The 27,776-nt window shown below is 47.6% G+C and overlaps 1 protein-coding gene across 4 annotated transcripts in view; it reads left to right on the top strand.

Annotated features, from left to right (window-relative positions):
• SYVN1 (synoviolin 1) overlaps nt 1–27,776 on the top strand; it is a 93,579-nt gene that overhangs the window by 54,803 nt on the left and 11,000 nt on the right. For all 4 annotated transcript variants that reach the window (XM_056526937.1, XM_056526940.1, XM_056526939.1 and 1 more), the window contains exons 7-10: nt 1,954–2,080; nt 2,841–2,940; nt 4,429–4,494; nt 5,279–5,395. In XM_056526937.1, coding sequence (XP_056382912.1) covers nt 1,954–2,080; nt 2,841–2,940; nt 4,429–4,494; nt 5,279–5,395 — 410 coding nt within the window. The remainder of the gene's footprint in view (nt 1–1,953; nt 2,081–2,840; nt 2,941–4,428; nt 4,495–5,278; nt 5,396–27,776) is intronic.

Below are 27,776 nucleotides of genomic sequence, written 5' to 3'. Positions count from 1 at the left end.
CTTTTCCTCAGGGGTGTTTTCTGCTCCTGCCAGGCAAGGTTTGGCCTAGCAGGCCTCCGGGGCGACCATTTGTTGTCTGTCTGGTCGGCTGTCGGACCCCAGTTCTCTGCTCAGTTCCTTCCTCGTGGGTCCTGCCTCGTCACTCATGTTTTGCGGGGGCTGTCCGGTGGTTGGTAGCCAGGATCCTGTTTCCTCTGAGCCTCTACCTCTTTCTTGGGTGACTGGTTATGGCTCAGTCTCTGGCCTGACCTTCCCTTATTTGGCATTGTTTTTCCTACCCCAGGGACTGCTTTTAGGACGTCCCATGGTATATGTGTCCGCCAATGAGGCGACAGAGTAAAGGAGATTTTTTTTTTGTACTTGCCGTAAAATCTCTTTCTTGTAGCCTTCATTGGGGGACACAGCACCCACCCACTTATGGTTCCTGGTCAGGTTGTTTGTTGCCTGTTCTTCAGACAATTTCTCCTTTTGTTGTTTGGCTTCTCCTACTGCTTTGTGACACAACTGATTAGCTCAGTGCCTGTGGGTGGGTATATCCTGCTGGAAGGAGCCAACTTCTTTTTTTCCCGCCTAGTGTCAGCAGCATAATACCCATGGTATCTGTGTCAAAGTACAAAAAAAATCTCCTTTTTTATTTATCTTTTTTTAGCTGGCAAAAGGCCCCAGATCTTTATGCCAAGTGATACCCCTCGTTTTATTTGACATTAAAGGAAATCTGTCAGTGGTATCACCCACACTAAACCTGTTACACAGGCTTGTAATGCGGGTGATGCTGATTAAAAAGGGTACTCACATTGTGTAGATTCGCCCAGCCGTTCCGCCACAAATTGCGCGCATATATATATATATATATATATATATATATATATATATACACACACATACATACACACACACACACACACACTAATGAGGGCCTTGGGGCATGGGCAGAGCTCTGATCCGAGCTTCGGGCACCCTGATGTAATCTTCGCTGGGCGGCCGCTGCGCCCGGCTCATCAATATACATAAACCCCCTCCCTGCTCCTTCGGCCATGTTATAGTACTGCGCATGCGCCGCTTACTGTGTCCTCCCAGAAGCGGGGTTCCCCTTGGCTTCACAGCTGCAGATGTCATTGCACAATAAGAGGCACATCTGCAGTACTATAACACGGCTGAAGGAGCAGGGAGGGGGTATATGAATATTGATGAGGGGGGTGCCCGGCGAAGATGACATCAGGGTGCCCGTAGCGTGGATCTGAGCTCTGCCCATGCCGCAAGGTCCTCATTAGCATATATAGAAAAATGCAATTTGTGGCAGAACGGCTGGGCGAATCAACACAATGGCCCTCATTTACTAAGAAAATCGGAAGTCTATCTTGCTTTCTTACCCGACTGCTTTTTTCCCCTGGTATTTATTATTATGTCGCATCCTGTTTGTCGCACGTGGGTTTTGTAGGTTTTGGTTTCCAACTCCTCTGAGCTGTCGGGGAAAAAATCCACAACAATTCAACAAATTTGGGTTGGAAACCTTAATAAATACATGGGAAAGCTCAGAAATGTCGGGAAACGCCCCTTTTTCGGGTTTGGGAGAATCCCCATCGGGTCCGTCGGGAAAAAATGTCGCATAGTGTCGCAGACTGGCGCACGATGTCTGCGACATGGCGCAGACAAAGATGCGCCAAAAAAACCCGACAAAAGAGGTCGGGTTTAGAATAGTAAATGAGGGCCAATGTGCGTACCGTTTCAGCATCACCTGCACTACAAGCCTGTGTAACCGGTTTAGTGCGGTTGATACTACTGACAGATTAAAGTAACCAGCAGTAAGGGAATTCCACTAAATGCAGCAACATTCAGTCTTGTAAAATACCAGATTATTAAAATGTCACTATATGCTTGTAACACTGTTTGGCATTACAGTAATAATTTCTTTTTTCTAACTGCCTTTATTTTTTTTTTTTGTTAATTTGCCAGTATGCCATCCTCATGACAATGATCCTCACAGTCTTCATAAAGTATGTTCTTCACTCCGTGGATCTTCAAAGTGAGAATCCATGGGACAATAAAGCAGTTTACATGTTATACACTGAACTTCTGACTGGTAAGCTCCAGTTTTGCCTGCCGGCTTCTCTCCTCATATAACCAAAAGAATTGTGTATCTCTAACAACCAGACTGACATAGTATTAAAGAGGACTAGCGTTGTGCTGTGTGCAGAGGTAGTGAAGCAAATTTTTGCATTTACATTGTGCCATTTTACACTATGCCTTTTGCATACATAGTTTTTAAAGTTAAAAAAAGGCAAGAGTCTGGTTGAACCTATAACCCTACTGTGTTAATCCAGAGGAAGACATGACCCCCCAAAAAATATTGATTAATGTATACTGTGGCCAAACCTAGAACCCTAAGGGGTTCTGTCTTAGACACGCGGAGACAAAATTCCCTTCAGGCATCACACTTTAGATTGGTTTTGTTCCTCATTTGTTTGTGTGATGAACATCTTAAAGAACCACCTGTCGCCATAAATATTCTGTGTAATCTGCAGGCAGCATGTTATAGAGCAGGAGAAGGTGAGCAGATCGATTTATATAGTTTTGTAGTAAGAGTAGTTAGCTTAAAGAGGTTTCTCTGTACCTTAGTAAAAATAAATCTCTGCTTATTTTGGGCTAAGTCAAGTGGGTGGTCCTAATCTGCGATTGATGCTATCTGTGTATGTACATTTGGAGAGCTGTCAATCACTGAGCAGATTCCCTATAAAAGCTTGGCTTCTGTTATCGAAGTTGGTTGAATAGGGGCAATGCTTTTTTATTCATAAAATGTGAGTACTTGGTAACATTTTAATCTTCCTTCTCCTTTGCTGCAGGCTTTATAAAGGTTTTGTTGTACATGGCTTTCATGACAATCATGGTTAAAGTCCACACATTTCCACTATTTGCAATCCGACCAATGTATCTGGCAATGAGGTAAGGGAAGCTGAAACCTGCAATAGCATGATAACAGTGCGTCTATTTTACTCTCCTTGTATAAACCAGAGAACACTGTTCTGGAAAGTAATTTTCTGTCATAGTAAGGGTTTTCCAGTTATTTTTTATTTATTTTTTTAAATAGAGCTTAAAAAGTGTATAAAAACACACACACACACACACAAAAACCTTCCATATCCTGCTGTTCTGACAGTGTCTGATCCCTGCTGCTCACTGCTTTCTGGTCTCCCAAAGTCCCTGCTCTGCAAGTCCCTGCATGAGACGGGTCACTGCCACCAGTAATTGGCTAATCGGGCACTTACTTGTGTCAGGACGTCATTAGGAAGTGGTGAGCAGTCGGAACAGCAGCAGAAGAGCATTGTTGCAGGTAAGTACTTATGGGACAATCACTTTAACAAAGTCATAGCACAAGAAGTGCATGGTATCATTTAGGGATGTACCGATACTGGTATCAGTATCTGGGCCGATACTAGCCATTTGCATGGTATCGGGGACTCGTTTAATGTCCCCGATGCCATGCCCGATACCTGGTGCCGCTCTGCTGCCCCGTTCTTCCATCCTCCCGTCCGCATCATAGTGTTCCATGGAGGAGCATGTGACATAAACGTCACTCTGCCTCCTCCCCTGCGCCCAGCGTAACGCTACGCAGGAAGCAGGGTGACGTATATATGTCACATGCTCCTCCATAGGATGCTATGATGCGGACCGGAGGACGGGAGAACGGGGCAGTAGAGCGGCAGCACCCGACCCGAGGAGGGGGCTGCTACTAATGTCTAAGCGGAGGGCCCTGCTGCTTTCTAAAGGGGGGGGGGGGCGCGCCCTGCTGCTGCTGTCTAAAGGTGGGGGGCTGCTGCTGTCTAAAGGGGCCTGCTGCTGTCTAAAGGGGGGGGGGGGGCTGCTGCTGTCTAAAGGGGGGGTCTCTTATGGAAATCCTTGGCAGCTCGCAGTAAACCGGTTTACTGTAAACCACCAAGGGTTAACTCCAACTGCAGAGGATTCATGGCAACTAGTGCAGATAAAGTACAAGGCTACCTCATGCAAGTGAGCCACACTAGGTATCCTAAAGATCTGCTTCATGTCATGTGTAGCATATTTGTTGTGGATCTGGAGGACAAATCTAGAAAACAAAACTGTTAAAATCGACCCCTGTGTGTTATTAGCTGAATCACATAGGAAAAAGATCAGGTTAACATAAGTCTGTTTATAATGTTTTAAAGTCTCTTGTCTCTTTTGAAAGACCTTAAGCAGAAGGAGAAACATTAGATTACAATAAATTTGTCACTTTGCCTCACACTGTTATATGCACTAATGTGGGAAATGGTGTCAGTAGTTCTAGTAATGAATCAGACTGGTCTATATGGAGAAGTTCTCCATTCGTAATTCTAGTTATATTCATATTGCACAGGGCGAGTTTGATTCCTGGGTGAAAAGACGATTTTCCAATATTTCCTACTTGTTTGTTTCTAGGCAGTTTAAAAAGGCCGTCACTGATGCCATCATGTCCAGGAGAGCGATCCGCAACATGAACACCCTGTGAGTAAATGCCCTGTTATCACACTTGTTACCAACATAGATATGAACTTTGAGCCTTTGAGGTTCAACATTTTGTGTTTTCTTCATATCTATATGAGCATTCAAAAACAACCCAAACATAGTCAAGTTTTTGCACGGACTAAGGCTCCTTTCACACTGACGTTTGTGCCTGTCAGTGTACCGGCCATTAAAAAATAGCGGGAGAAAAATGTGTTCTTTTTCTCCCGCTATCTTCTAGTGGAATAACTGGAATCGTAATGGATATTAGAAGAATCCCATTCAAGTGAATGGATCCTCTTTGCCCGTGAGGCTCCATTACAATAAGTGACGTTACTGGCCTTAACGTCCTCTTGTAACGGAGCATCACACATAGCGTGAAAGAATCCTATGAAGTGCAGTTTGCAGCACTTCTCAGTCTGCGACAAAGCTTGAATACATCTGGGAAATCATTTAAAAATAATTACACCTCAAACTAACATGTTTAATTAAAGTACAGCATATTCCAAAAGTCCCTGCCAAAAATGTACCTTCAGCCTATCCAATTCACTTGAATATAGGACAAGACAGCCATTGCTAGTGCTCTGTGCCCTTCATTGTGTTGATTGGCAAGGGTCTCAAAAAGCCTTTCCTAATTATATTTGTTAATTTGCTTGGAAATTCTGCCACAGGTAATGGTAGTGCTTCCAATTGTTTCACATGAGGAAATGGATATATAAAGAATATGGTAGTTGCTACAAAACAAACAATGTAAAGGTACAGATTTATTTTTTTATGGCACCTACAGGTATCCCGATGCCACACCAGAGGAGTTGCAGGCAATGGATAATGTGTGCATCATCTGCAGGGAGGAGATGGTGACAGGAGCGAAGAGACTTCCCTGCAACCACATCTTCCACACCAGGTTAGCACAGTCTTATGTAAATGCCATGCATGTAATGTCTTCTGCTACACACATTGTCACCAGCTCATTGGTTTTATGATAGAGAAGGATTATTGTATCTTGATCAGCATGGTTCTAATCACATTCTACCCCCTTCAGTTTGTAGCCACTGCAGTGATCTACTGTTACAGCCAGTCAGTCATATGATAGGGGTTTGGGGGGCAAAGATGACAACATCTTTAACCCCTTAAGGACACAGCCCATTTTGACCTTAAAGGGGTACTCCGGCTCTAGACATCTTATCCCCTCTCCAAAGGATAGGGGATAAGATGTCTGATCGTGGGGATTCTGCTGCTGGGGGCCCCTGCGATCTCCCTGCTGCACCCGCTTGTCATCAGCCTCACGGAGCGAAGATTGCTCTGTGTCTGACTCAAGATACAGGGGCTGGAGTATCCTGACGTCACGGCTCTGCCCCCTCATGACATCACACCCTGCCCCCTCAATGCAAGTCTATGGGAGGGGGCGTGGTGGCCGTCTTGCCTCCTCCCATAGGCTTGTATTGAGGGGAGGGGAGTGATGCCAGGAAGGGGCGGAGCCGTGACATCATGACACTCCGGCCCCTGTATCGTGAGTCAGACACAGAGCGATCTTCGCTCCATGAGGCTGATGGCAAGTGGGTGCAGCAAGGAGATCGCAGGGGTCCCCAGCAGCAGGACCCCTGCGATCAGACCGCTTACCCCTTTAAGGACAAAGCCAGTTTCAATTTAGCATTTTCGTTTTTTTCCTCCTAGGCCTTCTAAAATCCATAATTTTTTTTTTTTTTCCATCCACAGACCCATATGAGGGCTTGTGTTTTTTTTTTTTTTTTTTTTTTTTTGCGTGACCAATGTACTTTGTAATGACATCTTTTATTTTGCCATAAAATGAAACAAAGAAATATTTATTTTGTGGGGAAATTGTAAAGAAAAACGCAGTTTTGCATTTTTTGGAGTGTTTTCGTTTTTTTTACGCAGTGCACTTTACGGTAAAAATTTTCTATTTATTTTGATGGTCAATACGAATAAAATGATACCCATGTTAACACACTTTTCTATTGTACTAATTAAAAAAATAAAACTTTTTAAACAAAATTAGTTTTGAATCTCCCTATTCTGATTCTGATATACAGGGATGTATATGGGATGGGATGGAATGTGGCCATAAAGCAGCAATTTCAGCTTTTTATTTTTTAAACTTAAAATGGAGAAAAGGGGCACTTTTTTCACATTTATCTGACACTTTTTTTTGTCTATTGACTATTTATAGCACTCATTAGATTACTAATACTGTTCAGTGCAATGCATAGAACTGATCAATATTATTGGCGATAATACTTCTGGAAGGCAGATCAGAGAAGAAGACCCCGTGATGACAGCCAGAGCAGGTGAGGGGGCCTCCACCCGCCATCTTGGATGATCTGATCCCTGCGGCCTTGCCACAGGCAATCAGGTCAGCCATTAAAAGCTCTGTGCTGCCGCGGGGTCCCTGGTTGCTGATAGCAGCTGGAACCTGCTGTGCATGATGTGAGCACCGCTCCAAAGCATGCATCATGTTCAGGATCTAAATATACGCCCTGAAGTACCAGCGTATCAGGACATACATTAGGACGCACCGGCTCCCCTTCGTGGGATGGTCCCGGCGGCTATCAGCTGCTGGGACCAGTGTGTCTAATGCCAGACATCACCGATCGCACCTGGCATTAACCCCCGTCTGAAGTGTGAAAAAAATCTGATGCTGATAGGGACCACCACGGTGAAACCCATCAGCTGTGAGGAACGCAGGAAGGCCCTTACCTGCCTCTTCTCTGTCCGATCGGTGCTCCAGTTAGCCATGGCAGGCTTGTGCAATAAAGCTTCAATAACCCTGATCTATGCTGTGGCATAGCATTGTTCAGTGTATGCAATCTAATGATTGCATGTAATAGCCACGTGCGTAAATGTCCGAACTAAAAAAATATGTTAATAAAATTGCACGGTCAATGGCACGTATGTAAAATACTAAAGTCCAGAATTGTGTATTTTTGGTCCCTTTGTATACCCTAAAAGAAATATATAAAAAGCAGTCAAAAAGTCTTCCCAACAAAACAAAAATGATACTGATAAAAACTACAGACCACAACTCAAAATATGAGCACTCGCAAATCCCTGTATAAGGAAAAATAAAAGTTATAGTAATCAGAACAGGACCATTTTAAACATGCAAATTTTTGTGCAAAAAGTTATAATTTTTTAAAAGAAACCTATATAATTTAGGTATCATTGTAACCATATGGCCCTACAAAATAAAGTGTGTGTAATTTTTACCGAAAAGTGCACTGTGTAGAACCGGAAGCCCCCAAAGTAACAAAATGGCGTTTTTTTTTTTTTTTCAATGTTTCCCCACAAATATAAAAAAAAATTTCACCGCTGCTGCTTGAAGACTTCATTGCAAGTTCACTGTATAACACCAGTCACAGGTAGGAAAGGGCAAGGGAGAGGCGCAGGGTGCTCTGCTGAGCACCCCTTGCTCTTTCCTACCTGGGACCAGTGTTATACAGTGAACTTGCAATAAAGTCTTCAAGCAGCAGCGGTGAGTCGCCGAGTTTCCTTTATACTTTTCCATTTACCTTACTTGGGACTTCTTACTCCAGAGCACCACCAGACTGCTCCACACAGTGGGTCAGGTCCTTCCTAGCTTCCTATCCAGACTAACTAGACCGGATATCGAGTAGTGCCAGTCTATCCTCTTTCTATCAGTTTATAAAAAAAAAATTTCGCCAGACATGTTGTGGTGAAATGATTGATGTCTTTCCAAATTAAAATTTCCGGCGCAAGAAACAAGCCCTCATGTGGGTGGAAAATTAAAAGCGTTATTTTTAGAAGGTAAGGAGGAAAAAGCAAAAGTGCAAAAATGAGAAAACCCTGAGACCTTAAGGGGTTAAAAGCGCTGCACTGCCGCAATATGTATTGATCACGGCATCTTAGGGGTTAATGGCCAACATCAGTGCGATCGCTTATGTCCGCCATTTCTGGCAGATCCCTGGCTGCTGAAAGCAGTCGGGAGCTGCTGTGCAAGATACGAACACCGCTTCAGTGCTCTTGTCATGTACAGGACCTAATCAAATCCAAACCCCAGGGCCGTGGCCCGGGGTTAAAAAAAACCTATTAGTCTTCACTTAAAATGTAACTTTTATTGTATTTCGAATAAAAAAACAAAACAAAAAACAAACAAGGATAAAACCTGTGTGCCAGAGTGCACATATTCCGTAGTAATTACAGGGATAACCCTGTTGGGTGATTATGAACGGCGCTGCAGTACACTGTATTCAACCACTCTGACACAGTGAAGTTAAATATAACTAGCTTGCCTCCCTCGACATGTTTCGCCGTAACAGCAGCGTTGTCAAAAGGCTATTGAGGCAATGACAAACAGTAATGTCCGCCGGGGGTATTTATAACCCACCTACTAAACATCATCAAAAGTGGCCCCTTATCCATATCCACTCACAATGCTTGTATTATAACAGCAGCAATATGAGCCAATGAGCTGTGCACATGTATAAATCGCTTCCGGGTGAATAAACACTTTTACCTATCACCAGGTATTTATGTTTGATACGTCACTCACCCGTTTGAGGTTGAGATTCCCTCATTGAGGGGCTTCCCCTGTTTTGTGCGGTTGGCTATTATCGGCCTTTTTTAAGTGTTTTTTATGGTATTGTCTGTCTTTTTTGATACATGTATTAATAAAGGATTCTTGATTTATAACGAATATGGGTGTGCGCTGTTTTACGTGTTTCTTTTTCTTCTGTATAATGACTCACCCGTTTATGTCATCATTCCCCTGCAAAGGCATATTGGGGAAGATTTATCAAGAAATGTCTGTTAGATCAAATTTCCAACATTTTTTTTGCCTATACTGACTAGCGTGCGCCTTATTCATCAATAATGTGCAGCGTAATGATGAATAAGGTGCAGCTCTCCTTTAGTGTGAAAAGTTGTCTAACGTACACCTTTTTCTAAAGAAGAGTCAGACCAACAACCAGAGGCTTGGGTTCTCAACCCGTGGTACACATACCCATAGGGATACGCCATGGGTTGAGCCTTGGTATGCGAAAGCGCCGACAAATACTGGCCATGCACTGGCAAGTACTTGTCAGCGCATAGCCGGGCAAACCTCCAGTTGTTGCAAAACTACAATTCTCAGCATGCAGTGACAGAAGGGAATGCTGGGACTTGTAGTTATGCAACAGCTGGAGGCACACTACTATAACTTTCAGCATGCCCTTTGGCTGTCCGTGCATGCTGGGGGTTGTAGTTATGCAACAGCTCGAGGCACACTGGTTGCAAAACACAGTTTGTTACATAACTCAGTGTTTCCCAACCTGTGTGCCTCCAGCTGTTGCAAAACTAAAACTCCCAGCATGCATGGTCTGTCAGTGCATGCTTGGAGTTATAGTTTTGCAACAGCTGGAGGCACACTGGTTGGGAAACACTGAGCTAGAAAACAGATAATGTTTCCCAGACAGTGTGCCTCCAGTTGTTGCAAAACTACAACTCCCAGCATGCCCAGACAGCCAAAGGACATGCTGGGAGTTGTAGTTTTGCAACATCTGGAGGAGAACAGATTGGGGACCACTGTGTAGTGGTCTCCAAACTGCGGCCCTCCAGATGTTGCAAAACTTCAACTCCAAGCATGCCCAGACTGCCTAGGCAGGGCCAGATGTTTACAGAACTACAACTCCCAGCATGCCTGGTCTGTCTGGGCATGCTGAGTTCTAGTTTTGCAACATCTGGAAGAGCACAGATTGGAGACCACTGCACAGTGGTCTCCAAACTGTGGCCCTCCAGATGTTGCAAAACTACAACTCCCAGCATGTCCAGACAGCCAAAGGCTGTCTGGGAATGCTGGGAGTTGTAGTTTTGAAACTCCTAGAAGCAGCAGCGAAGATTAGTGACAATCTTCACTGCTGCCTCTAAAGCCGACGCTGCCCCATTGGCTCCCCCATCCCCGGTTTTAATAATTACCTGTTCCCGGGGCCCATGCTACTTCTGGCTCCTGCGGAGCCCCCGGAGCCAGAAGTAGTGCGGACCCCGGGAACAGGTAATTATTTAAACCGGGGATGGGGGAGGCAATGGGGCAGCGGCGACGGTGGTGGTTGGACTAGGGAGGACCCCAGGACGGCAGGAGGAGAAAAGTGGGCAGCGGACCCCTGCTTCTGTGCTGCGGCAGCTGCAGGCGGGTGCAGCGGGGGCCCGGGCCCCTTACTGGAGTACTGGCTGTACCCCCCTGACGGTGGCCCTGGCTGCATACAAGGTCCTGATACTAGCATCAGGCCCTTGTATGCTAGTGTGCATGGGCGGCCCGACCGCGCTCTGATCTATAAGAACGGGTCAGGTTGGTGACTGAGCACCGGCCCTGGATGTGCGAGACATAGAACTTTTTGTCACGTCTACTGTGAGGTGGTGTAGCATAGCGACAAATAATTGTCATTTAAGTGAGAAATAGTGACTTTTCAGGAAAGTCGCAAATAATAAATATGTGACCACTGCATGGTCATAAATAAAAATGGTCTACATTTAGGCAGAAAAGGAAAAAAGTATCTATATGTAAAGAGGCTAGAAAGTCACTAAAAAGCCCCCTAGCGCCTGAATAGCGCAAAAAAATTGACAAAAAATGGTCTAAATCTCCCTCATTGAGTTTGCGACGCATGCCCAGTCTCCAGAACGAGGAATTTGTATATCTCGATCCTTCCATGTGAACTCTGTACGTGCGCGCCTGTAACTGGATGCCGCGCCTGCGCAGTGGCTAGTAATATGGACTTAGTTGCAGCTTTGTTAAATTCTCTCACTGCGCATGTCATAGACCTTGCACATGTCAGGGAACTTAGGGAAAAAAAGGTAGACAGTCCTATATTCACCATTCTCTAAGTGACTGAGTAATATTGCCCAAAACTCCTTTGTGTAGGAAAATCACCTGTAATACCTGTACTAATAAATATGATAGATGTTGATGTTATTTTTAAAGGACAAAATACCCAGGTAAGTATTAGGTCTCAGCCACTAATAACCTCAGTATGGAGAATTAAAATCCTATGGAATTGTGACAAAACAGGTACCGTATATACTCGAGTATAAGCCGACCCGAGTATAAGCCGAGACCCCTAATTTCAACCCAAAATCCCAGGAAAAGTTATTGACTCGAGTATAAGCCTAGGGTGGGAAATACATCATCCCCCCCATGTCATCATCCAGACCCGTCATTAACATCCTCATCATCATCCCCTTGTCATCATCCCACACATCCCCCCTTCATCATCCCCTTATCATCCCACACATCCCCCCTTCATCATCCCCTTATCATCCCACACCCCCCCCCCTTCATCATCCCCACACCCCCCCCTTCATCATCCTCTTCTCATCATTCGCCCTCAGTGGTCTTCAACCTGCGGACCTCCAGAGGTTTCAAAACTACAACTCCCAGCAAGCCCGGGCAGCCATCGGCTGTCCGGGCTTGCTGGGAGTTGTAGTTTTGAAACCTCCGGAGGTCCGCAGGTTGAAGACCACTGCGGCCTTCAACATCATCCAGCCCCCCTCTCACCCCCTTTAGTTCTGAGTACTCACCTCCGCTCGGCGCTGGTCCGGTCCTGCAGGGCTGTCCGGAGAGGAGGTGGTCCGGTGGGGAGGTGGTCCGGGCTGCTATCTTCACCGGGGGCGCCTCTTCTCCGCGCTTCCGGCCCGGAATAGAGCCGTTGCCTTGACAATGACGCAGAATTACGTTGGCAATGAACGCACCTCTGCGTCGTTGTCACGGCAACGTGACTATTCTGAGGCCGGGCCCGAAGCGCTTAGAAGAGGCCTCCCCGGTGAAGATAGCAGCCCGGAACCAGTATCCCACCGGACCACCTCCTCACCGGACAGCCCTGCAGGACCGGACCAGCGCCGAGCGGAGGTGAGTACTCAGAACTAAAGGGGGTGAGAGGGGGGCTGGATGATGTTGAAGGCCGCAGTGGTCTTCAACCTGCGGACCTCCGGAGGTTTCAAAACTACAACTCCCAGCAAGCCCGGACAGCCGATGGCTGCCCGGGCTTGCTGGGAGTTGTAGTTTTGAAACCTCTGGAGGTCCGCAGGTTGAAGACCACTGCGGGTGGGGGAGTTCACTCGAGTATAAGCCGAGGGGGGTGTTTTCAGCACGAAAAATCGTGCTGAAAAACTCGGCCTATACTCGAGTATATACGGTAAACTAATCAAAATGGAATGCTGATAGTTGGTATGTAATATATAACTTGGTGAAATAAACAATATGATGGTACACAAAAGGAGGGAAGGGGAGGACGAACATCTTTTTGTAAAAGCCATACTGTAAGTCATCAGATAAATAACTGCTGTACAATAGATAATGATATCACAGAAATGCGGCAAATGAAAAACCCTCATTAATGCCTGAGGGGGACTGACTGCGTAACCGAAAAAATCCACTTCGCTTCCTCCCGTAGGAGGACAGAGTCTAGATTCCCTTTCCTGGGACCCAATTTGAAATGACAGACGCCAATGAATTGAATATCCTGTAATCTGCCATTAAGATATGCCAGCATGTGTCTCGCCAAAAGGAGTTTCTCCATTATTGCGAATTGTACTTAGGTTATGCGACATCCGCCGACGAATGGGTTGTGTTGTCTTACATAAATAGAATTTAATACAGGTACATTTGGCTACGTACACAGTATTTTACGTACCGCAGTTAATAAACTAACTTATATTGTAACGGCGCTGATCCACCTGGTTAGTAATCACTTTGCATTTGGGAACAAATTTGCAAAAACTCCAGTGACCACATGGGTATGAGCCCACTGTTTTACTTCCCAGCCAAGAAGGTTTACTACCTTCAGTTGCAAAGTGGCTGTGAACCAGTTGATCTGATACTGGGTCCTCTTTGGTACATCAGGCTAGGCCTGGTCCCTATCACTGGTAGCAAATCTTGGTTTCGCAATAGTAAATACCAATGACGGTGTAAAATTGACATTACCTGATCCACATGCCCAGCATAGGTACAAATGCATCTCACGGTCTTAGAATCCGACTATTTACGGGAGTTTGACAAAAGTTGGTTTCTCTCACTCTGCTGGGCCCTATGGAAGGCCTTCTTTAGGCAACTTCGTGGATAACCACGTTGATGGAACCTGTTGTAAAGATTATTGCTTTCTCTCAAAAAGCTCATATGTTCAGAACAATTTCTCCTCGTCCTGAGGTACTGGCCAACCGGGATACTCTTTTTGAGAGTTCCCGGGTGTGCTACCAGTGATAGGGACCAGGCCTAGCCTGATGTACCGAAGAGGACCCAGTATCAGAGATCAACTGGTTCACAGCCACTTTGCAACTGAAGGTAGTAAACCTTCTTGGCTGGGAAGTAAAACAGTACACACCCATGTGGTCACTGCAGTTTTTACAAATTTGTTCCCAAATGCAAAGTGATCACCAACCCGGTGGATCAGAGCCAGTACGATATATATGCCAATTTATTAACCTCTTCAGGACGCAGGGCGTATGCATACGCCCTAAATCCTGAGTCCTTAAGGACGCAGGGCGTACTGGTACGCCTGTGGGAATTTTGGCAATTCCTGGTGACCCGGAAAATAAGGGATAGGAGTGAGGTGGCAGGGGTGCCACCCTACCTATTGGTTGGTCTGAAGCGACTGACCAATAGCAGATCGAGGGCGGAGGGGTTAAAGTTTGGTTCGGCATTCGGCAGTGTTTCCAAAACGGTGTTGCCCCATACTTTTTATTTTCACAAGAGTTAAAAGAAAGAAAGACCCCCAAAATTTGTAACGCAATTTCTCCTTTGTACAGAAATACCCCATATGTGGAAGTAAAATGCTCTGCGGATGCACAACAGGGCTCAGTAGTGTGAGCGCACTATGTACATGAGGCCTAAATTGGTGATTTGGACAGGGGTGGCTGATTTTACAGCGGTTCTGACAAAAACGCAAAAAAATAAAATACCCATTTTGGAAACTACACCCCTCACGGAACATAACAAGGGGTATAGTGAACAACACCTCACAGATGTTTGACGAATTTTCGTTAAAGTTGGATGGGAAAATGAAAGAATTATTTTTTTTTTTTAACTAAAATGCTGGTGTTACCCTAAATTTTTCATTTTCACATGGGAAAATAGGAAAAAAAAGCCCCCAAAATTTGTAACCCCATTTCTTCTGAGTAAGAACATACCCCATATGTGGATGTAAAGTGCTCTGCAGGCGAAATACAATGCTCAGAAGAGAAGGAGCACCATTGGGATTTTGAAGAGAAAATTTTTCTGGAATTGAAGGCCATGTGCGTTTACAAAGCCCCCATAGTGCCAGAACAATGGACCTCTCTCACATGTGACCCCATTTTGGAAACTACACCCCTCATGTAATGTAATAAGGGGTACAGTGAGCATTTACACGCCACAGGTGTCTGACAGATTTTTTTTTTTGAACAGTGGTCCGTGAAAATGAAAAATTTAACTTTTCATTTGCACAGCCCACTGTTCCACATATTTGTCAAATACTGTGAGGGGTGCAGTTTCCAAAAAGGGGTCACATTTGGCACTGTTCTGGCACCATGGGGGGCTTTGTAAAGGCTCAAGGCCCCCGACTTCTATTCCAACCAAATTCTGTCTCCAAAGGCTCAATGGCGCTGCTCCTCTTCTGAGCATTGTAGTTCGCCCACAGTGCACTTGACGTTCACACATGGGGTATTTCCATACTCAGGAGAAAATGCCCCCCAAAATTTGTAACCCCATTTCTTCTATTACCCCTTGTAAAAATGTAAAATTTGGGGAACCTGCATTTTAGTGAAAAAATTTAATTTACACATTCGACTTTAACGAAAAGTCGTCAAACACCTGTGGGGTGTTAAGGCTCACTGGACCCCTTGTTATGTTCCTTGAGGGGTGTAGTTTCCAAAATGTGCCATGTGTTTTTTTTTTTTTTTTTTTTTTGCTGTTCTGGCACCATAGGGGCTTCGTAAATGTGACATGCCCCCAAAAACCAATTCAGAAAAACTCTCTTAACATAATCCCATTGTTGCTCCTTCCCTTCTGAGCTTTGTAGTGCACCCACAGAGCACTTGACATACACATATGAGGTATTTCCTTACTCAAGATAAATTGTGTTACAAAGTTTAGGGTGATTTCTCTCCTTTTACCCTGAATTTTCACTTTTCTACTATTCCTGTGAAGTACCTAAAGTGTTTAACAAACTTTCTGAATGTCATTTTGAATACTTTGAGGGGTGCAGTTTTTATAATGGGGTCATTTGTGGGGTATTTCTAATATAAAGGCCTTTCAAATCCACTTCAAAACTGAACTGGTCCCTGAAAAATTCCGATTTTGAAAATTTTGTGAAAAATGTGAAAATTGCTGCTGAATTTTGAAGCCCTCTGATGTCTTCCAAAAGTAAAAAAGATATCAACTTTATGATGAAAATATAAAGTATATTTTATATGTGAATCAATACATCATTTATTTGTAATGTCCATTTTCCTTATAAGCAGAGAGCTTCAAAGTAAAAAAAAAAAAAAAATAAAAAGCAACATTTTCTAATTTTTCATCAAATTTTGGCATTGTTCACCAGAAATTATGCATCGACGACAATTTACCACTAACATAAAGTAGAATATGTCACGAAAAAACAATCTCAAAATCAGAATGAAAAGTAAAAGCATTTCAGAGTGATTAATGCTTAAAGTGACAGTGGTCAGATGTGCAAAAAAGGGCTGCGTCCTTAAGGGGTTAATTACGGTACGGAAAATATTGTGTACGTAGCCAAATGTACCTGTATTAAATTCTATGTAGGTAAGACAACACAACCCATTCGTCGGCAGATTTCGCAACACCTAAGTACAATTTGCAATAATGGAGAAACTCCTTTGGCGAGACACATGCTGGCATATCTTAATGGCAGATTACAGGATATTCAATTCATTGGCGTCTGTCATTTCAAATTAGGTCCCAGGAAAGGGAATCTAGACTCTGTCCTCCTACGGGAGGAAGCGAAGTGGATTTTTTCGGTTACGCAGTCAGTCCCCCTCAGGCATTAATGAGGGTTTTTCATTTGCCGCATTTCTGTGATATCATTATCTATTGTACAGATTAAATTGTTTACCCCAGTTATTTATCTGATGACTTACAGTATGGCTTTTACAAAAAGATGTTCGTCCTCCCCTTCCCTCCTTTTGTGTACCATCATATTATTTATTTCACCAAGTTATATATTACATACCAACTATCAGCATTCCATTTTGATTAGTTTACCTGTTTTGTCACAATTCCATAGGATTTTAATTCTCCATACTGAGGTTATTAGTGGCTGAGACCTAATACTTACCTGGGTATTTTGTCCTTTAAAAATAACATCAGCATCTATCATATTTTATTAGTACAGGTATTACAGGTTCTAGGTTTTCCTACACAAAGGAGTTTTGGGCAATATGGGCTAGTAGGAGCCACTTATATATACATGTTATATATACATGTCACTTAGAGAATGGTGAATATAGGACTGTCTACCTTTTTTTCCCTAAGTTCCCTGACATGTGCAAGGTCTATGACATGCGCAGTGAGAGAATTTTACAAAGCTGCAACTAAGTCCATATTACTAGCCACTGTGCAGGCGCGGCATCCAGTTACAGGCGCGCACGCACAGAGTTCACACGGGAGGATCGAGATGTACAAGTTCCTCGTTCTGGAGTCTGGGCATGCGTCGCAGACGTAATATGCCTTTGCAGGGGAATGATGACATAAACGGGTGAGTGACGTATCAAACATAAATACCTGGTGAATAGGTAAAAGTGTTTATATACCCGGAAGCGATTTATACATGTAAACAGCTCATTGGCTCATATTGCTGCTGTTATAATACAAGCATTGTGAGTGGATATGGATAAGGGGCCACTTTTGATGATGTTTAGTAGGTGGGTTATAAATACCCCCGGCAGACATTACTGTTCGTCATTGACTCAATAGCCTTTTGACAACGCTGCTGTTACTGCGAAGCATGTCGAGGGAGGCAAGCTACTTATATTTAACTTCACTGTGTCAGAGTGGTTGAATACAGTGTACTGCAGCGCCGTTCATAATCACCCAACAGGGTTATCCCTGTAATTACTACGGAATATGTGCACCCTGGCACACACATACCGTATATACTTGAGTATAAGCCGAGTTTTTCAGCACGATTTTTCGTGCTGAAAACACCCCCCTCGGCTTAAACTCGAGTGAACTCTCTGCCCTCTGTGGTCTTCAACCTGCGGACCTCCAGATGTTTCAAAACTACAACTCCCAGCAAGCCCGGGCAGCCATCGGCTGTCCGGGCTTGCTGGGAGTTGTAGTTTTGAAACATCTGGAGGTCCGCCGGTTGAAGACCACTGTATCAGACATTGACAAGCGGTGATGATGGGGGGGGGGGGGGGGCTGATGACGGGGGGGTGTGGGATGATGACGTGGTGATGATGAAGGGGGGGGGTGGGATGATGACAAGGGGATGATGAAGGGAGGGTGGGATAATGACAAGGTAATGATGAAGGGGGGGGTGTGGGATGATAAGGGGATGATGAAGGGGGTGTGGGATGATAAGGGGATGATGACAATGCGGTGATGATGAAGGGGGGGTGGGATGATGACAAGTGGTGATGATGAAGGGGGGGATGATGACAGGGTGATGAGGGTGTTAATGACGGGGGTCTGGATGATGACAGGGGGGATGATGTATTTCCCACCCTAGCCTTATATTCGAGTCAATAACTTTTCCTGGGTTTTTGGGGTGAAATTAGGGGCCTCGGCTTATATTCGGGTCGGCTTATACTCGAGTATATACGTTAGGTTTTATCCTTGTTTGTTTTATTGTATTTCGGATTAAAAAAAAATATTTTTTTTTTAAGGGAAGACTAATAGGGAGTTTTTACCCTGGGCCATGGCCCTGGGGTTTGGATTAGATTATACAAGGGCCCCTTGCTTTCTTTTAGGTCCTATATTAAAAACAAAAATGCCCCAAGGGTATGTCCTGGTGCGCTAAGTATCAATGCATCAGGACGTACGTTTTAAGCCCATTGTCCTTAAGGGGTTAACCAGGCATCCAAAAGTTCAGAAGTTCTTATTGTCTGGTGATTAAGACTCCTCACTATATTTGGTTTATCGTCCTTCTGTAAATTGTAATATACTTATCTTCCAGTAATCCAAAATACTGAAAGACCTTATTGCATCCAGATTGCTTAAATAAAGGAACTCTATTATATTAATCCTTTCCGCAGAACGCAGTTTATAAATGGCACAGCGGCACGGCAGGGGTATTAGCAGCCAGGACCCGTGGCTAATGCTGAACATCGCTATTCAGGCTGATGTCCGGCATTAACTCTTTAGATCACGGTGTCTAAAAGTGCTGAAATCTGTTCCCGGCAGCTCAGCAATGTCCCGATCAGCTGTACGGACGGAGGGAAGCCGCTAACCTCCTTCCCTGCCATCCGATCGGTGCTCCATTGCTGCAGCCAGCTATTGCAGGCTGGAACAATCGAGCGCCGATAACACTGATCAAGGCTATGCTATGGAATAGCATTGAACAATGTATGAAATCGAAGGATTGCATGTAATAGTCCCCTATGGGACTATAGTGTAAAAAAAAAAAAAAAAAAAAAAAATATATATATATATATATATATATATATATATATATGTGTTAAATGTGAATTAACCCCCCCTTCCCTAATAAGTTTGAATCACCTCCCTTTTCCCAGTTTTAAAATTATATTTTTCTTGAGTGCTTCATTGGGGGACACAGGACCATGGATGCTGCTTGCCACTAGGAGGCTTACATTAGGTAAAAAACAAAAGAAGGCTGGCTCCTCCCGGCGGGATATACCTGCCTCCTGGCTCTGAGCAACTCAGTTTTAGCTTAGTGTCAGAGGAGGCTAGACGCAGGTCTGGTCTTATTTCTTTAGTTTTTTTTTCCTAGTCTCTGGTACAGTTTAGACGTTCTCTCCTTTTTTGTTTTATCTAGCGTGGGGCGACGGGAGCATGGCGCTGCCTGATCTCCCCCCCCCCCCCCCCCCACACATGGGAGCTAGGGGCACGGTGCATCATGAATGGGCCGTTAACCCCTCCTCGACAGCAACCAGCGCCAGGTGGTGTACCTATGGTACGGGTCCCCCATTTGCCCCTGTTCACCATGGCGGCTAAAGGCAGGTGGCACTAGCTGGTCGAAGACGTCTGGGTAGGTATGATGGAGGTCCCTCCTGGTAAGGATTCCCCCCCCCCCCCCCCCCTTCCCTCACCCCTGCCTTTTTTCCACGTGGGCTGGGGGTCTCTATTCCCCTGGCTGTGGGGTCTGAGGGGGCAGTAGCCTGGCTAATCGGCCGGAGGGGGGGGGTTTATCTATAACAGGGGGAAGATGGTGGCCGCAGAGGGGTTAATCTCTCTCCTTCCCCACTTCCGCGCCCATGCACGGCCGGTGGAGGGGGGGTTAACTTTAGATATGGGGGTTATTATTCCCCTTCCCTTCCTCCGCTGTGACTCTGCTCCTGGCTGGAGGGGGGGGGGGGGGTTAACTTTGGCCCTGCGGGGTTAACACTGCGGCCGTGCGCCTTACAGTTTTTTTTCTGCTGCACGGCCACAGTCTTACCTCCGGGGTCCGGGTTCGGCCGGGGCTTCTGTCGGCGCGCACATCGCACTGCTCCACTTATCTGCATTCCTCAGCACATCGCCCCTGATTCTTGCAGGCCCGGAGCTGCGGGCAAGTCATTAATTGAGCCCGCGGTTTGGGCCTGCACTTGGCTCCGCCCACTCTGGAGCAGTTCCCGAGCGCTGGCCTAGATGTACGGCCATTCTCTAGCCTCGCCCCCCTCAGCCTCTCTGCTCTCAGCGCGCCTATCGTCTGGGAGCGCGCGCTCCTTCCTCCTATCGCAGGGGAGCATGCGCAGCACGGGGGGCTGTACTTCTAGTCACCCTATGAGGTGGTCTCGTGCCTTGCGCGCACTGTGGGGGTCACTTTCTCCTCCCCCTCTTCCTGCCTCACAGTGGTCCAGTGCTTCCCTCTGCCGGCAGTTGGTTCCTCCGTCCCTCTGAAGTTCCTCCAGCTGTTTTTTGCCGTCCCACTGCGCTTTCTCCAGCTGTTTCCAGGATTCTCTCCGGTCACAGGCACCTGGGTGAGATTACTCCTTGTCTGTGGATTGTCTGACTTACTAGTGCTTCTTAATGTCTGACCCCAGTACCGACCCCCCCCTTCCCAGCAGGCTGCTACTGCGCTGGTCACTTACTATGCCTGCTCAGGCTGTAAGGCCAAATTGCCAGGCGGTTCCTCTGAACCCACCTGTACGCTTTGCACGTCCCTGCGCCCCGGTCCTTCCCCAGCTACCACCCAGGGCGGTCTCCCAGACGGCGGGCGGTCTGATTCCGCTCCGGTATGGGTTGCTTCCCTCTCCCAGTCCATTTCTGACTTGGCCAGGGTTTCCAGGGAGGTTGTGTCCGCGCTGGGGCGATCCTCTTCGCGCTCTTCCATCAGGGAGCCGAAAGTGAGTAACTCCCGCCCTCCCCTTCGGCCCTCTCACGTTCGCTCGGGGCGACCTTCCTCGGTGTCCTCCCCCGAGTCGGGCTTCCCGGGTCTTTCCCACCGGAGTTCCCATTCTCGTTCGACCTCCTCCAGGCGTCGCCGCTCTCAGTCTCCTGATGTCCGCTCCCGGTCTCCCGGTCTCCCCGCTCCGTCTCCCCCCGCTCCAGGACTCCTCCGGAGCGCTCCCAGTCTCCTGGTGAGCTGCGGCACTCTGATTCGGACCCCCCCCCCCTCTTACTCGGAAGTGACTCCCCGCATGTCAGATATGGTGGAGAGCCTGGTGTCGGCTGTCAGGGACACCTTCCACCTGCAGGACCCGGAAACTTCTGGGGCCGCCCCTGAAGTCTCCTTCCGCCGAGCTCCTTGGACCTCCCAGGTTTTCTGCCCCCACGCTGAATTCGATGAGCTGTTGGAAGCAGCTGGAAACATCCGGAAAGGCGCTTTTCTGGGTCTAAGAAGCTTCAAGCTCTTTTTCCCTTTCCGCAGGAGCTAGTAGCCAGGTTGTCTTCTCCCCCTAGGGTGGATCCCCTGTGTCTAGGCTGTCTAAATCGACTACCTTGGCACTGGCTGATGCGGCTTCCTTTAAGGACCCATCGGACAAGCGCATAGAGAACCTAGCGAAATTCGCCTTTGAGGCGGCAGCCTCGGTCTTGTCCCCTGCTTTTGCCTCCACCTGGGTGTCAAAAGCTATGTCAATTTGGGCAGGTGAGGGTGGGGACTTCCTCCGGTGATATGGCGGCTTTGGCGCAGCAAATCGCCCATGCTGGTGAATACCTCTGCTGGGCTTCCTTGGAGTCGACACGCTGCGCGGCCTTGGCCTCGGGAAACTTGGTGGCCCTCAGGTGCTCCATGTGGCTTAAGGCTTGGAATGCTGATGTGGCCTCTAAGCGTTCTCTCGCTGAACTCCCGTTTCAGGGATCTCGTTTGTTCGGTAAGCGCCTCGACAAGATCATTTCGGAGGCCACGGGGGGGCAAAAGTTCTCTCTTGCCTCACAATCGGCCGCGCCGTTCGGGTCCGCAGTAGGGGACTTCTTCCTTTTGCCCTTTCCGTTTCTCAGGCCGCACGGATAGGCCCCAGGCCTCTCGGGACAAGAGGGCTCCATCCTTCAAGACTTCATTCTAACCGCCCTCCTCTCAAGTCGGGGACCCGCAAGTCCCCCACGGCATGAGGGTGCGCCCCCATCCGAGTCTTCATCCGAGGTCGCCTGTCCCTCTTTTCGGACATTTGGCTAGCTCATGTCCAGGATGCTTGGGTTCAGGAGGTCGTTTCTCAGGGTTATCGCATAGTTAGCTTCTATGCCCCGGGATCGTTTTTTCCGGTCCCGCCCTCCTCTGTCCCCAGCTCTGGCTGCAGCATTTCAGGTGGCCCTCCGCACTCTTCTTTCCCAGGGCGTGATTGTTCCGGTCCCTCCTCAGGACCGCTTCTCGGGTTTCTACTCGAACCTCTTCGTGGTCCCCAAGAAGGACGCCTCGGTTCGTCCGATCCTCGACCTCAAACTTCTGAACTGACACGTGCACCTCAAGCACTTTCGGATGGAGTCTCTGAGGTCTGTTGTTGCTTCAATGGATCAAGGGGAGTTCCTCTCCTCCGTGGACATCCGGGATGCTTACTTACACATCCCTATCTTTCCGGCCCACCACCGCTTCCTCAGGTTCGCTGTCCCCGAGAGTCATTTCCAATTTGTCGCCCTACCTTTCGGGCTGGCGACCGCACCCCGGGTCTTTACCAAGACGTTGGCGGCGGTGGTGGCTCTTCTCCACTCTCGGGGCATCTCGGTTCTTCTGTACTTGGACGACCTGCTCATCAAGGCGCCCTCCTTGGAGCAGAATCGGGCCAGCCTCAGCTACACCCTCCAGACCCTCTCAAGTTTCAGTTGGATTGTCAACCACGAGAAGTCCCATCTGTCCCTGGTTTTTCTGGGGCTCCACTTCGACACAGCGGCTGCTCATGTGTTCCTGCCGGAGGGCAAACTCCGGGAGCTCCTGTCAGGGGTCCGCTCCCTTCGGGCACCGGGCCCACTTCCCATCCGCACCTGCTGTTTTGAGGAAGATGGTGGCCGCCATGGAGGCGGTACCCTTCGCTCAATTTCACTGCTGTCCTCTCCAATGGGCCATCGTGTCCCAGTGGGACAAGTCCCCCTTGTCTCTCCAACGCAGGATCTGGCTCTCCCCAGGTACGCCTCTCCCTCCTTTGGTGGCTCCGGTCCCCCCTTCCCTTCCTACCCCTCTGTTGGCATGTCCTGACCACGGACACGAGCCTCCTCGGCTGGGGAGGGGTCTTCCGGGACCAGATGGTCCAGGGTCGCTGGACTGCGTCGGAGACCAAACTCTCCATCAATGTTCTGAAGCTTCGGGCGATCCTCCTATGCCTTCGGCACTGGACCCGCCTTCTTCGGGGCCTCCCAGTCTGGGTGCAGACGGACGACGCCACGGCCGTGGCATACATCAATTGCCAGGGGGGCACCCGCAGCTCCACAGCCATGAGGGAGGTCACGAAGATCCTCAGGTGGGCAGAACTTCAGGTTCCGGCCCTCTCAGCCGTGCACATTCCCAGCATCGAAAACTGGGAGGCAGACTTCCTAAGTCGCGCCACCACGGATTCGGGCAAATGGTCTCTCCACCCGGAGGTCTTCGATCAGATCTGCCGTCGGTGGGGAATGCCGGACGTGGACCTGTTCGCGTCACGTTGGAACAGGAGAAAGTCCCTTCCTTCGTGTCCAGGTCTCGGGATCCCCTGGCGCTTGCAGAGGATGCCCTGGTGGTCCCCTGGACCTCGTTCGCCCTTCCTTACCTCTTCCCACCTCTTCCCCGGGTCGTCCGGAAGCTCAAGGCAGAGGGGGTCTTGGCCATTCTTGTGACTCCGGACTGGCCTCGTCGCGTGTGGTACGCAAACGTGGTCAGCCTCGTGGCAGACGTTCCCTTCCGTCTTCGAGGCGCCCCAACCTTCTCTCCCAAGGGCCCCTCTGCCACCCCAATTCACTTCCGCTGCGTTTGACGGCGTGGCGGTTGAAACCGTGGTTTTGAGGGCTCCGGGGGTTTTCCTCCCGCGTTATCCGGACTATGTTCCGTGCCCATAAGCCCTCGTCCGCCAGGATTTACCACCGCACCTGGCGGGCATATTTTCGCTGGTGTGAGGCCCGTTCCATTTCTCCCACCTCCTTCTCTCTGCCAACTCTCCTGTCCTTCTTACTGTCTGGAATGGAGACGCGCATTGCCCTCAGTTCCCTTAAGGGGCAGGTTTCGGCCCGGTCAGTCCTCTTCCAATGCCCTCTGGCGTCTGACCTTCATATTCGCACCTTTTTGCAAGGTGTGGCCCACGAGGCCCCCCCTCTTCGGTTCCCTACTGCGCCTTGGGACCTTAACCTTGTTTTGGATGCCCTTCAGGCGCTCCGTTTGAGCCTCTGGCTCAGGTTTCTCTCAGTTTCCTCTCTTGGAAGGTGGCTTTTCTGGTCGGGGTTACATCCCTTCGCCGTGTCTCGGAATTAGCCGCTCTCTCCTGCCGCTCCCCCTTTCTGGTGCTTCACCAGGATAAGGTGGTTCTCTGGCCGGTGCCCTCTTTCCAGCCTAAGGTGGTGTCTCCCTTCCACCTGAACGAGGACATCATGTTGCCCTCCTTCTGTCCGTCCCCCTCCCATCCGAGAGGGCGCCGGCTTCATAAGCTGGACTTGGCCGTGCGGACCTATTTGTCGGTCACCTCCTCCTTTTGGCGTAGTGACTCCCTGTTTGTGCTCCCCAATGGGAGGCGCAAGGGACTCCCGGCCTCGAAGTCCACGATCTCCCTGTGGATCCGTTCTGCCATTTCAGAGGCGTACCGCTGTAAGGGTTAGGTGCCTCCCTTCTGCGTGATGGCTCACTCCACCCGAGCAGTGGGGGCCTCCTGGGCGGTCTGTCACGGGGCCTCGGCCCTGCAGGTGTGCAAGGCTGCGACTTGGTCATCCCTGCATACCTTTACCAAGTTTTATAGGGTTCATACTTTTGCGTCCTCCGACGCAGGCCTGGGCCGCAAGGTTTTGCAGGTGGCGGTTCGAGATTCCGTCTGAGCCTTCTTCTGTCAGGGTTGGTTTGCCCTCCCCAGGGACTGCTTTAGGACATCCCATGGTCCTGTCCCCCCCCCCCAGTGAAGCGCTCGAGAAAAGTAGAATTTTGGACTTACCGTAAATTCTCTTTCTCTGAGCTTCTATTGGGGGACACAGCACCCACCCATTGTTTTGTTTGCGGACAGCCGGTTTCTGCCCTTTCGGGGCGGGGGTGTTCTCCCTTTTTGGTCGGTTTTCCTTTTTCTGGGTGTTGTGTTCAACTGTTCTTTTCTGGGCTGGCTCTCCTTCTGCTTTGGGACTAAAACGGAGTTGCTCAGAGCCAGGAGGCGGCTATATAGTGCCGGGAGGAGCCAGCCTTCTTTTGTTTTTTGCCTAGTGGCAGGAATTTAGAATTTACGGTATCGCCGCATGTGTAAATGTCCGAACTATTAAAATATCATGTTAATATAACTGCACGGTCAATGGCTTAAACGGAAGAAAAATACCAAACTCAAGAATTGCGTATTTTTGGTCACTTCTAATGCCAAAAAATGAATAAAAAGCTATCAAAAAATCCCATCAAAACAAAAAATAGTATCAGTAAAAACCTAAGACGATGGCGCAAAAATATGAGCCATCATACTTACATGAGCTCGTATATGGAAAATTAAAGGGGTCAGAAATTATAGGGGTCAGAAGAGGTCAATTTTAAACATACTAATTTTTATACAAAAATTTATAATTTTTTAAAAGTTGAAAAATAAAACAAAACCTAATATAAGCTTGATATTATTCTAATCGTATAGACCTAGAGACTAGAGATAACATCTCATTTGTAGCATAAAGTGCACTGCGTTTTTTCAATTTCCTCCCACAAATTTTTTTTCATTTCGCTGTAAATTTGGTGGTAAAAAGAGTGATGTCACTACAAAGTACAGTTGGTGGCGCAAAAAAAAAAAAAAGCCATTATATGGGTTTGTAAGTTGAAAATTTAAAGCGTTATGGATTTTAGAAGACAAAGAGGAAAAAACAAAAGTGAAAAAAAAAAACCATGTCCTTAAGGGGTTAAAGGTGTTTTCCACTGGATAGGCCATCAATGGCTGATTGGTTGGGTGCCCTACACCTTGCTGTTCTGCACAGCCACTGCAATGGGATGTAAATAATGTACAGAGCTGGAAGCCTTGGCTCCATACGTTGTGTGGTGGTGGGGTCGGGTTACTGCAGCACAGCTCCCAGCAGGACATCAATGTATTTTCCATGGAAAACCCTTTTAGTCTTTTCCTGAGATGAGCAAACTTACAGTAATTCGATTCATCACGAACTGTTCGGCTCGGCGTTTGCTGACTATCATGCATAAATTAGTTCAGCTTTCAGGTGCTCCGGTGGGCTGGAAAAGGTGGATACAGTCCTAAAAGACTATCTCCTAGGACTGAATCCACCTTTTCCAGCCCACTGGAGCACCTGAAAGCTGAACTCATTTATGCAGGCTAAAGTCAGCAACTGCCGAGCCGAGAAGTTCGTGATGAATCGAATTACTGGAAGTTCCCTCATCTCTAGTCTTTTGTCAAGTTTTCATTCCACTCTTCTAAATATCTTGGAATATGTTTTTAGCGAACAGAAACTGTGTATTTTAGTATTCATTTTTACCTTAAAGCCCATCAATATTAGATCAGAGGAGGTCCTGAAGGGACTGTAGTGCTTTTGCAAGCGGTGCACCCTCTTCAATGTTTAAAAACACTCATACTGAAATCGCCATACTTTTAGTGGTGGAAGTGCATAATACAGCTATGCACCATTTAAAGGGAACCAATCATCAGATTTTACCCTATATAACGCTTGGTAAAGCGTTATATAGGGTAAAATCTTTATTTTCACCATTCCCGGGGGACGCTCCTGCCCCCAGGGATGGTGAAGATATGAAGTTATAAACTAGTCACCGCCGCCGCCGTAAGTAGTCACCTGGGCGGGGAGCTCTTCTCACCAACTCCCGTTCTTCGGCCGGGAGCGACGCCCCCTCCGCTTGATTGACGGGCAGCATCATCGCTCTGCTCCGTCTTTTCAGTGAGCGGAACAATGATGCGGCCCATCAATCAAGCGGAGGGGACGTCGCTGCCGGCCGAAGAAAGGGAGTAGAGGAGAAGAGCTCCCCGCCCAGGTGACTACTTACGGCGGCGGCGGTGACTAGTTTATAACTTCATATCTTCACCATCCCTGGGGGCAGGAGCGTCCCCCAGGGATGGTGAGGACAGCAATTTTACCCTATATAACGCATTATATAGGGTAAAATCTGATGATTGGTTCCCTTTAAGCGTAAGGGGCAATGCTGCAGTAGCTTGCAGCGCTACTACTAAAAGTATGGTGAAGCAGGTATGAAAGCCGGTAAAGATTAGGGGTATTCTGGTGTAAATAATAACTTGGCATAATGCTGGGGTTGTAGAAACAAAAAGGATACTTACCTACCACTGGTCCCTCCACAGCTTCGGCTGTAACTTTCATTCAGCTAATTTCTGTCCACTGATGCTTGTCTCTTCTGCCTGCTTTTGAGACAAGAGCTTGGAGCAGCTCTGAGCTCTTCTCTTGTAAGCAGGCAGAAGAGACAAGCATCAGGGGCCTGAAAGGAGCCAAATGGACTCTAGAGCAGGAACTGTGGGAAGACCAGGCGTTGGTAAGTATCCTTTTTTTTCCCCCTACAGCTACAGTATTATTCCAAGTTTTTATTTACCCTCCAATACCCCTTTAAAGATGCTACAGCCCACACAGATGGCTGTTTGGCAGGGTACCCTTT

This window comes from Hyla sarda, chromosome 6 (assembly GCF_029499605.1).
Source record: "Hyla sarda isolate aHylSar1 chromosome 6, aHylSar1.hap1, whole genome shotgun sequence".
Classification (NCBI taxonomy): Eukaryota; Metazoa; Chordata; class Amphibia; order Anura; family Hylidae; genus Hyla; species Hyla sarda.
This window is presented reverse-complemented; position numbering and strand designations above follow the sequence as displayed.